Here is a 13,547-nt window from a genome sequence, read left to right on the forward strand (position 1 = left end):
AACCTCTGGGCCCCTTCCCGCCATCCGCCGACCGGACCCGACAAGCGGTCCCCGCGGGCTGGTGGGAAGGCCCGCCCGGCGCGGGGCCCAAAGCCGCCGCGCGAGCACTCCCCGGCACCCCTCCCCACAGCCCTCAGTCCTTACCGCCCCCCCCCGCCACGCCCAGCCGGGCGCGCCGAGCCGACGGTTGCCTGCGGGCCAGATTTTGAATTTACAGGCCCGGCCCCCGCGTTGCCGGCCCCCATTGGCCAGCGACGGTCACGTGGAGACGCCGGAGCGCGCCGGCCATCTTGGGGAGCGCGGCGCCGCGGCCCGCGCCACCTCCGCCCCCAGCGGCTCGCAGCCAGCCCGCCCCTCCGCCCTCCTCCCCCCGCCCGCGGCTCAGCGCCGCCTGAGAGGAAACAAAGTGCTGCGGGCGGGAGACTCGGCGGCGGCGGCGGCGGCGGCGGCGGCGCGCGGACTCTGCTCGGCTCTCCCGGCCACCCTCACCCCGTATTTCCCGAGCGTGTGTGCGCGCGTGTGTGAGTGTGTGCATGTTTTCTTACAAAGGGCGTTTTACATTTAATTGATTCGTAGTCCTACCCCTTTGCCCTTTGTGCTGTAACCCCTCTCCCGCCATCCCAGGTGCTTCGTCCTTCCCCCCGACGTCGGCCTTTCAGCGAGCGCGGATCGTCGGTTCGTGCCTTCCCTCAGGCTTCTCCGCCTGCCGCCCCCTCCGTGTTCCGGCGCTGCCCGCGGCCTCCGCGCTCAGCTCTCCTCGCCGATCGCCATGGCGACAGCGACCCCCGTGCCGCCGCGGACGGGCAGCCGCGCCGGCGGCCCCGCCACGCCACTGAGCCCCACGCGGCTGTCGCGGCTGCAAGAGAAGGAGGAGCTGCGCGAGCTCAACGACCGGCTGGCCGTGTACATCGACAAGGTGCGCAGCCTGGAGACGGAGAACAGCGCGCTGCAGCTGCAGGTGACGGAGCGTGAGGAGGTGCGCGGCCGCGAGCTCACCGGCCTCAAGGCACTCTACGAGACCGAGCTGGCCGACGCGCGACGCGCGCTCGACGACACGGCCCGCGAGCGCGCCAAGCTGCAGATCGAGCTAGGCAAGTTCAAGGCCGAGCACGACCAGCTGCTCCTCAAGTGAGTGCCGGGGGCGCAGCTCGGGCGGGAGGGCGAGGGCCGGGGTGCTCACGTCCTTCGGAAGGGGCAGGGTCTCGGTCTCCAAGAAGGAGAAAGAATCTAGTGTTTTTCAGCGAGGGCGGAGGTCGCGCGGGAGTCTCAAGCTGTAGTGATGGTGGGACCGGGATGCACATTTCCCGATCCTGGATACCCAGTGGGACTCGGCGAAGTGCGCGCCTGGGGTCGCCAACGACAGGCGACCGGCTTCGGGCCTCGGACCCCGGGATCCAGAAGGCTTTAAACGCGCGGAGATCGGGCGGGCGCCAGGTGCGGGGAAGTGGCGTCTGGGCGCGCGCTCGAATGCGCGCCCGGGTTTCCGGCCAGGCCCCAGACAAAGCGTCTGGTGGGTTTGCGGTGCAGGAATGGCCGGCCGGGGAGGACCGGCTGCCCGCCTGGAGAATGAATGAGCTCTGCGCGGGCTGAGAGAGGAAGGGGAGGGACCTGCCTCCGGCGTCCCGGTCTCCCGGGGGTGGGTCCCGCTTTGGCGCGCTCAGTCTTGGCCCTGTGACATTTTGCGATCTTTCTGCGCCTGCCTTGGGCGAAGAGGGAGGGGCGGAGCCTGAACTGCGCGCCACTGTCGGCTCTGGGCAAGTTGGGTTTTCAAGCTGGTTAGCTTTCTCTGGGGAAAGGTGTCCTTTCTTTCTGCGGAGACAGGCGTGGGTCTTTGGGTATTTCTCTGCACCGGACTCCGCAAGCTGGGTTTTTTCACGTCTTGGCCACCGTTCTCGGATCGGCGAACCGCCTGCCCTCCCGCAGCAGTCCTCTCCCCTAGCTTTTGTACCGCCAAGACATAGTCACTTGGTTTTTCGGGTGTAGGGGAGACCCAGCTCAGTCCCCGCATCTGTCATTGTGTTGACAGGCCAGGGCAGGTGAAAGGGTGTTGTGTAAATGTGGAGAGTTGTGGCGAGGGAGAGCTTGTAAGTTTTTCACATAAGAGGGTCTGAATTTTTCAGTCCAGGGCACACGGATAAACTAGAAAACCTTTGTGGATCCTACCTTGACTTTCTGATGAGCAAAATGGCATAGTTATTCTCAGTAGGCAGCTAGTGTTGATGTCACGCTTTAGAATATTGCTCGGTTTGCCTCCAGAATTCCGGTGGTCTTCATCCTCTCTTGCCAGTTGAGATCTCTGGAGATACCTGATTCTGACTTTGACTTTGTGTTCCCTTGAATGTCTTTCTGTCTCCGTGTAAATGTTCCTGTCTCGGTCTCCGTGATTTTCAGTATGTGAATCTCAACTTCCCCATCTTGTTAAATACTTGAAAAACGGTTCATAAAGAATATGTGCACTTGGTAAAAAAAAAAAAAAAAAAGGTATAGAGGGGCTTATAGTGAAAAACGATGTCTCTTGCCTCTTTACAGGAGACAATTACATTTAGCCCTTTTTGTTTTTATTTCTTTGAGTATTTAGTTCCACAAAATAAAAATAATAATAAGCTTATGTTTCTTTTTCCTGGATTTTCTAATGTTTGGAGTCGTCTTTTGAAATGGGTCAGTTCGCTCACTACTGTCTCCATCTTCCTCCAAATTTTTCATTACTGAATTTCTTCATATCTTGGATGCCATTGCTTATATGATTCACCATTATCACGTGTACCCCTAAGAAGAAAAACTTCAGGGCCAACTATGTAGGATCCATCCTGTTGGACCCACCCTGTTTTCAGAGATGTTAAAGTGTGACACAGATTAAGTATCTATCTGTTACCTGCCAGTCGCTGTTTTATGTGGAGGATATAGAGATTTGAAAAAAATAAGTTACTTCCCTTACGTTGATGATAGGGGAGATACCCAGCAAGCAAGTAAAAATTGTATTTTATCTAATCTGAAACATTTTGATGCTGGTGCTTTTATAATCTTTTCAGAAGGTATCCACTGAAGGTTTTTCACACAGTAACAAGACTGCCACCTGGCTGACTGTAGTTGTAAAATGCTCTGCATGGATTGTAAAATGCATGCTGGTTTCATCAAGATTAAAAAGTGAAGAATATATGTGTTAGAATCAATGAAATCAGTGTATGTGATATAATGTTAGGATAACAGATACTAGGGGAATAAAAATAGAGCAGGGTGAAGGGATGGTGTAGTTAAGGAAGGCCTGTCTGAGGGCTTGACAATTGAAAACAATTTCTTTGAGATGTCAGGTAGTATACTGGGATTTTATAGATAGATAGATAGATATCTGTATCTATCTATATAGTGAGAGTCTGAACATCTATATCTATTATTAGGATTGGATGTATTTTCTTTTCTGATGTGCCATCAATTCCTCAAAACACACCACATTTTACTTTCATATTTCAATCCTGACGTTCTTTGTACAATTTTGTTCCTAAATAGCCTTCCGTTTTTCTTGCTGATTAAAGAAAAATTTGCCTTTAGCATACCTTTAAACTTTTAAAAGATATCTAATTATAATATCTATTATATTAGGCTACTCTCTTCCCTTAAGCTCTCTGCTCTTAAGACATGATGTGCAGTTGACGTCCTAGGAATTTACCTGATTTAGACCCAGTTTCCTCCTGTATCACATATTTTCGGTTCCTTGGTTTCTTCCTTCATTTTATTGGAGAACATCCTTAAGTTACTTATTCAGAAAAGATGGCAGGAGGTAGACTTTCCAAGTCTCGTGTGTCTGAAAGTAATTTTGATTTTTGTCTCATGCTTGATTAATAGTTGGGCTAGGTATAGAATACTGGTTCAACATTTTTCCTCACAGCTTGGAAAGTATCATATTGCCCCATTGTCTTCTAGTAGCCAGTTGTTGTTCATGTCTACCTAATGCCAGTCACAGTTACTTTCTTTTGGTAATTGCTTTGCCTCTCAGGAAGCTTTGGAATTTTCTTTTCTCCTGGTTTTCTGGGATTGCATGGTGATAGGTCTAGGTATGGATATTCTCTTATGCATCGTAGTTGTTATAAGCAGGTCCTTTCCATTTAAAGGCTTGGTCTTTGTTTAGCTCTGGGAAATTTACTTTATTCCGTACATTTTCTGTGCTCCATTTTCTCTGTTCTCTCTTGTTGGAATGTTGAACTCTTGGGTTTCTTGTTTTCTTATAATTCTTTTTTTTCATCCTGGGAAATTACTTTGCTCTTCTCCAGCTCAATAGTGACATTTTAAAGGCACAAGTCGTACTTTTAATTCTAAGAAATCTTTTTGTACAGGTATTTCTCTTTTTTTCCGCTTGTGTTTATTTTTAAGGATGCATTATTTTCTTTAATTTGTCTGAGGGTAATATTTAGGGTTTTCTTTTTAAATTCTCTTCTGTTAATTGGATTATCTCTTTTCCCTCCCTGGTCACTTGTTCTTTTTGTTTGGTTTGCTTTGTACCTTCCTACTCATTTTTGTCAATTGCTGATCCTTGGTTGTCTACATTTTCAAATGAAGGACTAGTTAATGCTTGAATATTACTGCCGGGTTATTTAGGTAGCTCCTTCCCACTTTTCTGAGTGTAAGAGCAAATTAGGATCTCTTTATGTAGGAATGGGATGTATTCTTGGCCAACTTGTTGGAAAACCTGCAGTTATGTTAAGGGGTGCCCAGGAGGGCGAGGTGCAAAGCTATTTCATGAGTTAATCCCTCATTTTAAGTCTGCCTCACTTTCTCCTGTAACCCCTGTGTGCACGTTCTGTGATAGGTACTTTTATCTACATTTTTTTTTTAAAACATGTTTATTGAAGTATAATTGCTTTACAACGGTGTGTTAGTTTCTGCTTTATAACAAAGTGAATCAGTTATACATATACGTATGTTCCCATATCTCTTCCCTCTTGCATCTATCTACATTTTTTTTAAGGCACTAAGTTTTTATTTTATTTTTTAAAAATTTGTTTATTTATTTATCTTTGGCTGCGTTGGGTCTTCATTGCTGCATGCGGGCTTTCTCTAGTTGCGGCGAGTGGGGGCTACTCTTCCTTGCGGTGCGCCGGCTTCTCGTTGCAGTGGCTTCTCTTGTTGCAGAGCGTGGGCCCTAGGCGCGCGGGCTTCAGTAGTTGTGGCATACGGGCTTAGTTGCTCTGCGGAATGTGGGATCTTCCTGGACCGGGGCTCAAACCCATGTCCCCTGCATCGGCAAGCAGATTCTTAACCACTGTGTCACCAGGGACATCCTCTACATTTTATCTACTAGAAATGTGTTGAAATGTTTGCTAATGATCCTTTTTCTGTTCACTTTCTTGCTATGGGTTTATTCGTTGTTTACTGCTTTTTTTTCTTAATATTTATTTGTTTATTTTTGGCTGTGTCTCCGTTCCTGCATGTGGGCTTTCTCTAGTTGCGGCGAGCAGGGGCTACTCTTGATTGCGGTGCGTGGGCTTCTCATTTGTGGTGGCTTCTCTTGTTGCGGAGCACGGGCTCTAGGCACACAGGCTTCAGCAGTTGCGGCATGTGGGCTCAGTAGTTGTGCCTCACGGGGTCTAGAGGGCAGGCTCAGTAATTGTGGCCCACAGGCTTAGTTGCTCTGTGGCATGTGGGATCTTCTCAGACCAAGGATCGAACCCGTGTCCCCTGTGTTGGCAGGCGGATTCTTAACCAGTGTGCCACCAGGGAAGTCCATACTGCTTTTTTATTAGGGTCTAGTGGGGAGGTCAGTGCCTGTGCATAGTAATCCTTGGAAATCTTGGAAATAATTTAATTTTGAACAATAATTGAAGTATAATTTGTAAGATGAAGAAATGTTTTATTATCTGTTTGGGTCCATTGAGCTCTTTTCGTTTAAGAATAATTTTCTGTAACTTATTTGGAGTTAGAGTCTTTGTAATTAGTCTGTTATTTAGGTGGATTTAGATTAAGAAAGCAAGTCTTGAGAGAATTATAGGTTCCAAAATTACTTAGTCCCTTTTTGGTTCTTTAGCATACAACATACCTCAAAGACAGAAGAATTCTAGGAGGCACTTGTCCTGCTAGAAGGAATTTGACAACGGCTTCTGTGCAGGTGGTCTCTTACAGGGAAACTGATCTCAGATCTAAGATATAGCTACTCCAGTTCATTCCAAGCCTAATTATATTTCATTGGAAGCTTTTTTGGGGAATACTTGCCAAGAATGAGGATGAATACCATCAGTCAACACTTTAAACGAAAAAGCAACGAAAAATTGACTTAATTGAGAATTTCAGTATTAACTAATTCTGCAGGAAAACTAAATGTAAGAGAAAGTTATGTTGAACAGTTGTTCAGTAACTAATTTTGTGGATGCATACATTTTTTTTTTTTCTTTAGTGGTACAGGTCCATAGTCTTTTATGTAAAACCCTTATAGCCACAAGTGTTTGGAATTAAAAGCAGTTCCAACTTTAAGAAGGTAGTATGATGCGTATACTGTATATGACACCCCAGTGGGGTCTGGGGTAGCACTCTATGTGAAACAGGGATTTCTGCAGGGAAAGATTAATAGTCACAGTAAATGGAGAAAGACAACTAAAAATAGCCTCATGTCCATTCAGGTGCAGTTTTGTCACCAAATGAATTAATGAAAATTTAAGTTTTAGAGCTCTGGGATTACATATAAGAGAGTAATGATTCATGTTTTTTAATTGACTGCTTCTTAGTAACTTCGCTTGACTCATCAGGTTCTAGAAGTTGTGCTTTATTCCTCAAACACAAATAAATTTGATTGATTGATTGGTTCACAGTAGATATTCAAGCTTGAAAGGATGCAAAATTAACTCTAAAGCCATTTTCTCTTTTTTGAGAAGTATGAATTAATTAGGAAACTGGAGATGGGGGCTCACTGGAATATAACTAATATAATGGAGGCTGTAGGATTGTTTGAGATGCTGAGCAAGTCAATTTACTGTCCCTTCATTAAAAAAATTTTTTTTAAAAGGATGTCCCGGGACTTCCCTGGTGGCATAGTGGATAAGAATCCACCTGCCAATGCAGGGGACACAGGTTTGATCCCTGGGCTGGGAGGATCCCATATGCCATGGAGCGGCTAAGCCTGTGCGCCACAACTACTGAACCCACATGCTGCAACTACTGGAGCCTGTGCTCCACAACAGGAGAAGCCACCACAATCCAATGAGAAGCCCGTGCACGTCAACAAAGAGTAGCCCCCGCTCGCCACTAGAGAAAGCCTGCGCGCAGCAACAAAGACCCAGTGCAGCCAAAAAAATAAAACTAAAATTAAATCTTAAAAAAAAATAAAAGGATGTCCCAAGAAACACAGTTTAGTGTATTATAGGTATTAGGCCTCAAAGCCAGTGTTTTCAAATTAATCTTTGATATACTGGACAAAAAATTTGTTATTTAAAGCAGAATTTCATATATTTTCAAAACAGATGGTGCTTCTTTTTAAATATAATTTTATGAAAAGTTTTTCTCGAAATAGAATAAAGTGTAATGTTGCTTGTATTTTTTTCACAGTATATATGCACCTGGAGATTTGTAGGCTTCCTACCTCCATCCTCAAGCAAGTTTTGAATAGGATAGGTTTGAGGTTGAGGGGATCAAGCCTACATAGTATATTCCTTTGGGAAAACGACATTCTTCTGATTTTACTTTGTCAGTACGTTAGTAAGGAAACTTCTTTTGGGAAATTTGTATTTGTGTGTTTTCGTTAAAAAATGTGTACAGATGTTCACGTGCTACTCGCATGTATAATTGGGACACTTGTCAGTCACAGTAGCCTGAGGTACAGTAGTGTTAAGCAAGAGCACTACATGAAGTTGCACCTTCCTACATTTTGTGACTTGGGGCACGTATTAATACTTTAATTCTTTGAGCTTTCATGCCTCATCTGTGTAATTGGGATAAGGCATAACTAGTAGTTTTCTGAATCTCAGGAAGAATTAAGAAACCCAGATCTTTTTCTAGCCTGTCATTTACTTGTCTCATAGTAACGGATGGATTTTTATCAGAATTGGCTATTTGAAGAAATTAGGAAGTATATGGAAATGAAAGTAAATCAGATAAACTATATTTTTTTTCTCATTCTTTGGGGAGAAGGGAGTGCTGGGGATTTACTGTATATTTGGACTTATTGTATATGTTTACTCTGTTGACTTTCTACATATTTTGGTCACACAGAATGAAATTTAGGTGCAGGGCTAAACAGTATCTGCAGGGTTGTTTTAACATTCATATTTTTCAGTTTTCAAATCTAAAGTAATAAATGCTAATCTGCGCTAGGGACTTTGCTTTGTAGGTAGGATAATTAATTGAAAAACAAAAATTTGGATCCCATGTATTACTTGGTCTTTTGTTTATGTCCTTATTTTGCCCTGGTAGAAGCAAGTTGCCAGTAACACCCTTGCCTTAATATGAGAGGTATAAAACTCCATGGTAAATATTACTTTAATTTTCAAGGGAAGAACAGGAAGGATAGACCCCTAGAATTGGTGTTAAAGTCTAGGAGACAGGTCCTAAGTAATGAAACCATCATGATGCTTCCTTCCCATGCTTTCAAAGGATGTTTGGTAGAGCATGATGTCTTTTGGAGTTGTTTATTTAAGCTAGGAGGTTAGACTAGGTAATCTTTTGGTGTACCCAGACTCAAGGAAGTAAACGCACAGAATGAAAGCTAAAGCACTATAAAAATATGCTACTGAATGTTTTTTTTTTCTCCATATACTCCATTATGCTTGTTCTTTTCATTTGTCCAGATGACATCACCTCAGATATTTCTGAGCTAGAGATCTTTAGACTTTTATATCATCACTGTGGGTCTATTTCATGCACAAACAGTGAGAATGAGCCTGAAGTGTTAATTGGGTGACGAGACCCTGTCTAACTGAAGTTCCCAATTATTTCTGGGATCCAGGGAAGTTTCCTAATTAGAGTTTTTAAATTCTTTTTTTTTTTTTCCAGTATATCTCTCTGATAAAAGGGATTGTGTTTTGGCTGTTATACTTGAGAAATTTTAAAAAACTAATTTTTTTGTCACACAAAAATTATATATTCATTATGGAAAATTAGAAAATACAAATAAACACCAAGAAGAAAGTAAAAGTCACCCTTAGTTCCATAAATAAGAGCTCTGAAGTTTTTCTTTTTATATCCACATTATTAACGAAAAATGGGTTCATGATAAATATTGATGCGTAACCTTCTTTCATGCTACACTGCTTTGTGAACTTCTTTACATGTCAGTAAATGTGCTATATCATCATTTTGAAGATACGTCAACAGCTTTTAATGGGTAGGATTAGTTTACCGTGACCAGAGATGTCGGCTTTGCAGTGACTACCTGATTTCTCAGAGGCCATAGAGGGCCATGATTATCCTCTTCCCACTTTCTGACAATATCAAATTTTTTCTCCTGGTTAACATTATTGATAAAAATGGTTAAATGTTAAACTAATTTACTGGTGAAATGTTAACCATTGGATAAAGTAATTACAACTTTGCCAATTTTTGATGCCAGTAACAGCATATGGGTGTCCATTTGGGGGAATTTATTTTTAATTTCTGCAGGTTCTTTTTAGTTCTCGATCATTTTTATTGTTATGCTCATGTTGCGAACATAAAGGAGTAAAAAGATCCACATTTGGGTCATAATCTTAGGTTTCTGCTGATATCTTTGCTGTAGACCTAGATGATAAGTGAGACTTTCCCTAGCTAATATGTTTGCTTGGTCCTTTTTAAATTTAATTTTTTGCCTTTATTGCATTTGTGTTTATTGATCATAGGATTATAGCACTTTTACAGCTAGGAGAGGACTTGGATCATCTGATCTATCCAGCCCACTGTGTAGGTTCAGAAATTGAGACCTAGAGAGATTAGAATACTGGTGCAAGATGCGGGACAAAAAGAGCTAACATTTATCTTCTGCTTATTGTGTTTGCCAGGTACTATACTAGATGCTTTACAGACACTGTCTTTTAAGTGTTATGATAACCCTGTTTGATGGGTGAGGAAACTTGAGGCTCAGAGAGGTTAGGTATTTTGCCTGGGATAACTTAGCAGATAAATGGCAGAGCTAGAATAGATCCTAGCTCTGTCTTCTAGCATTGTTACAGGGTTTTTACATGGATCACGCCATTTAATACCGACCTGAAGCAGGCTCATGGAGCACTGTCATCTGTCCTTGGACTTGAAGTCTTACGTAAGACAGTTGACTTTCAGGTTTGGGTGCTACTTTTGGAAATGGTACTAGATGTGAGTTTTTCACAGTGATATTTGAGATAATTTTGGATTTGTCAGGAGGGTGCAATAACTGAGGCAGCTGTTTGAAATACTGAGGGCTTCATTTGCTAATAAGGAAAGGGTAAAAATGAATGACTGAAAGAGACCTCTTTTGTCTTTTCTTCCTTGTTGAAAAACTCCTACTTTACTCCATGCCTTACTAATAACTTCAAAATAAACTAAAATCTCTAAATAAGTCTTGAATACTCATGGCAGAAATATTCTTTTCATTTTTTATTCAGCACACATTTGTGGAACAGGTACTGTTACGAAGTCCAAGCTTGTACTGCTCCCCACACAGAAGGCCAGTAAATTGAGAAACAAGTTGTTGGGGCAAGGAATAGTGACTTTATTTGGAAGGTCAGCACACCAAGAAGATGGTGGACTAGTGTCCCAAAGAACCATCTTGCCTGGGTTTGGGTGCTAGTTTCTTTCAGAACAAAGAGGGGGAGGTGAGGGGTAAAGTAAAAAAGGTGATACGTTGTTGCTAATATTTCCTGGTTCAGGCCAGAATGGGAGGGGATGTGTTAATTTCTTCTTTCCTGCATCCATTCCCAGGTGGGCCTGGTTAGGGTATTCCTAGTGAACTAAACCAAGGTATTTTAGCTTAACTGGGAGACAGGGTTCCTGGAGATGGCTCATTATGTATACTTTAAGCTGTAGGCAACATCCCTTTAATGATTAACTTACAGCAAAAGTAATAGAATGCAAAGGTTAAAGTAGAAGGAACAGATCCAATATGGAGTCAGATTTGTTCTTCCCTATTACAAGTACTACATTGCCAGGCCTTGAATCAGATGCTGGTAACAGGGAGATGGGACACTTAGTGCCTGTTAACAGGTTGCTTACAATGTAGTGAGGAAGACATAAAAAGCACTACAGTATTGTGATACTGTAACTGCAATATGCTAGTACAATGTAATAAGTGCTATGATAGCAGTATCCACATCTTGCTATGGAGAGAGGGGCTTCATACCACATAAGGCAGAGTAGGAGCTTTGTAAAGTTTTGAGAGACATCCCAGAGGAATTGGGGAGGCAGTGAAATCTGAGTGTTGAGAGATAAGTAGGGTTGGCTTCTAAATGGAAAACATTAGTAGAGGTGTTGTCCTGAAAGGCAAATAGTGCATCTAACTAGAGCTGTATATATCTATATAAATACTTGGTGTGAGGGATGGTTAGATTTTGGGTACTCAGGAGCCTCAAGGATTTCAGGCAGAAGAGTGGCATGGTCAGTCTGGCTTTTGCATGGAGGAAATGAAGAGTAGAGGTAAAAACACTAGTACGGACATGTGGGGAGTAATGAGATGGCTCCTGAACTGAGGTAGGAAGTGGGAAAGGGCAGAAGGTGGATTTAAGAGATACTGAGCATGGGAGATTAGGGAGAATGGAGTCTAGGGTGACTGCTTCCATGCATGGGCACCTGGGGAGATAGTGTTGCTCTTAACAGAGACTGGTAGGGCAGGAACAGATTTGGAGGACCCTACTCAGAGTTAGTGGTGTTAGTGAGTTAGTGAGTTGCTGGATTTCTAGATGGGGATGTCAGGTGGCAATTTGGAGTACTTCTCTGGAGCTCCGAGAAGATACTTGATTGGAGATACAGTTTTTGGAGCATGGTGATATTTGGGGGTAGAGAGAGAAAAGAAGAGGGGCGAAGTCAGAGACATGGAAAAAATCTACGTGTGAGGACTAGGTAGGGGATAGAAAACCCACAATGAAGATGATAAGTAATGGCCAGAGAGGAAGGACAAGAATTGAGTTATGGAACAAGGAGATTTACAAAGGAATGGTAGTACGGTTTTGGTGTGATAAGGCCTAAAAAGTATCCATTGACTTTGGTTCGTGAGAACTTATTGTTGACTGTGAGGAGCGTCTAATGCTAGAGAAGAACAGTAGGGTCAAAGCCACTGACCATAATTAAGGAAGAAATGGGACTAAAGGTCATGAGTTTAGGTCATAAAGAGTGTTTGATGTGAAAGAAAGAAGACATTCTTAAAGGTCGATTTAAAGTAGATTCTTACTCAATGTTTATATAACACAACATTGGATAGGGTACCAGAACACTTACCCCTCTAACATTCTGCACTAAAAAAAAGATTGCTTCACCGCCTTTGCTTAAAACACTTTAAGTGGCTTCCAGGATAGTAGCTTCTAGGATAAAGAGTAAAAGCCTCAGTATTACCTAATACTAGGGTGACCATATAATTTAGCATTCAAACAGGGTTACTTCCTTCTTGGTGTGAGAGAGGGAGCTATTGATAATTATTCTGGGACACTGGCATCAATGGAAATTGCCCTAGACAAACTTGGACATACCTAAAAGTTCTTCTCTTCATGAGCTGGCTCCTGAATGACTGTGGCTTCAACTCACACCATACTTGGTCTTGCTCTCTCCTCTCCAACCATGATATTTTTTATTCAGTCCTGTTTACCATGCTCTCTCTTAATAGGGCCTTTGCATATGCAGTTTCCTTTGTCTGGACTTCTCTCATCATTGGGTTAACTCCTCCTTAAACCTCAGATCTCTGTTTAATTCATTTCTTAGGGAAATCTTCCCTATCCGGTTTTTTAAATGTGAGCTTTGAAAAAAACAAAACAAAACCTGTGACTATCCAACAAACATGTATGTGTGTACATAATTTAAGGATTCAGAGATCTCCAAGACTTCTTATGAAAAAATTACCTTCAACTATTTTAACTGCTCCTTTGATATTTTTCTCGATATCTAAATGGCATTGTTGACTTTTTGCCATGGAAGATGAGGAATTGAGTTTTTCATTTTGTTCTTCATAACAAATTTTTCTTCCTCTTATCCTCCCAATAGTCATACATTACATTTTAGTTGAGATTAGTTTAGATCAGTTTTGGTATATAAAATATTATTTCACTGTGTTCTGTAAATGCTTCTGTAGCACCAATTGGCTCATATGTGACTGGTAAATAGAGAAATGATATTATTGTAATTAGAGATTGTATTGACTTATATATGACTTTTCCTAGTAAAGGAGAGTCAGAATATCAAGAGTAGAGTTCAGAGGGAAAGAAAGCTCTGATTTCAACTCTATTTTAAGAAAGTTAAAGGAGTGCCTGCACCCAGGATTCCCTCCCCCAGAGAGGTATGCACCACCTTTGTTCTTATAGCCGGGGTTGTGTTCAGAGTCTATTTCTATCTCTAATGTCTCAGTTCCTGCAAGCCAGCATGGCCACTCTGATGTTGTGCATCTCTGAGCATCTCTTGAGGCAGCTCTAGCCACACTAAAC

General features: G+C 42.7%; 1 protein-coding gene across 2 annotated transcripts in view; it reads left to right on the forward strand.

The window, feature by feature from the left end:
- Window positions 1-361: 361 nt before the first annotated feature.
- Window positions 362-13,547, forward strand: part of LMNB1 (lamin B1) — a 65,906-nt gene continuing 52,720 nt past the window's right edge. Inside the window, exons 1-2 of one of the 2 annotated variants that reach the window (XM_057541344.1) lie at window positions 362-521; window positions 625-1,128. In XM_057541344.1, coding sequence (XP_057397327.1) covers window positions 770-1,128 — 359 coding nt within the window. In that variant the 5' untranslated portion in view covers window positions 362-521; window positions 625-769. Of the gene's footprint in view, window positions 522-624; window positions 1,129-1,736; window positions 1,755-13,547 lie in introns of those variants that run through there. The other variant, XM_057541345.1, reaches the window with a different exon arrangement.

This window comes from Balaenoptera acutorostrata, chromosome 2 (assembly GCF_949987535.1).
Source record: "Balaenoptera acutorostrata chromosome 2, mBalAcu1.1, whole genome shotgun sequence".
Taxonomy (NCBI): domain Eukaryota; kingdom Metazoa; phylum Chordata; class Mammalia; order Artiodactyla; family Balaenopteridae; genus Balaenoptera; species Balaenoptera acutorostrata.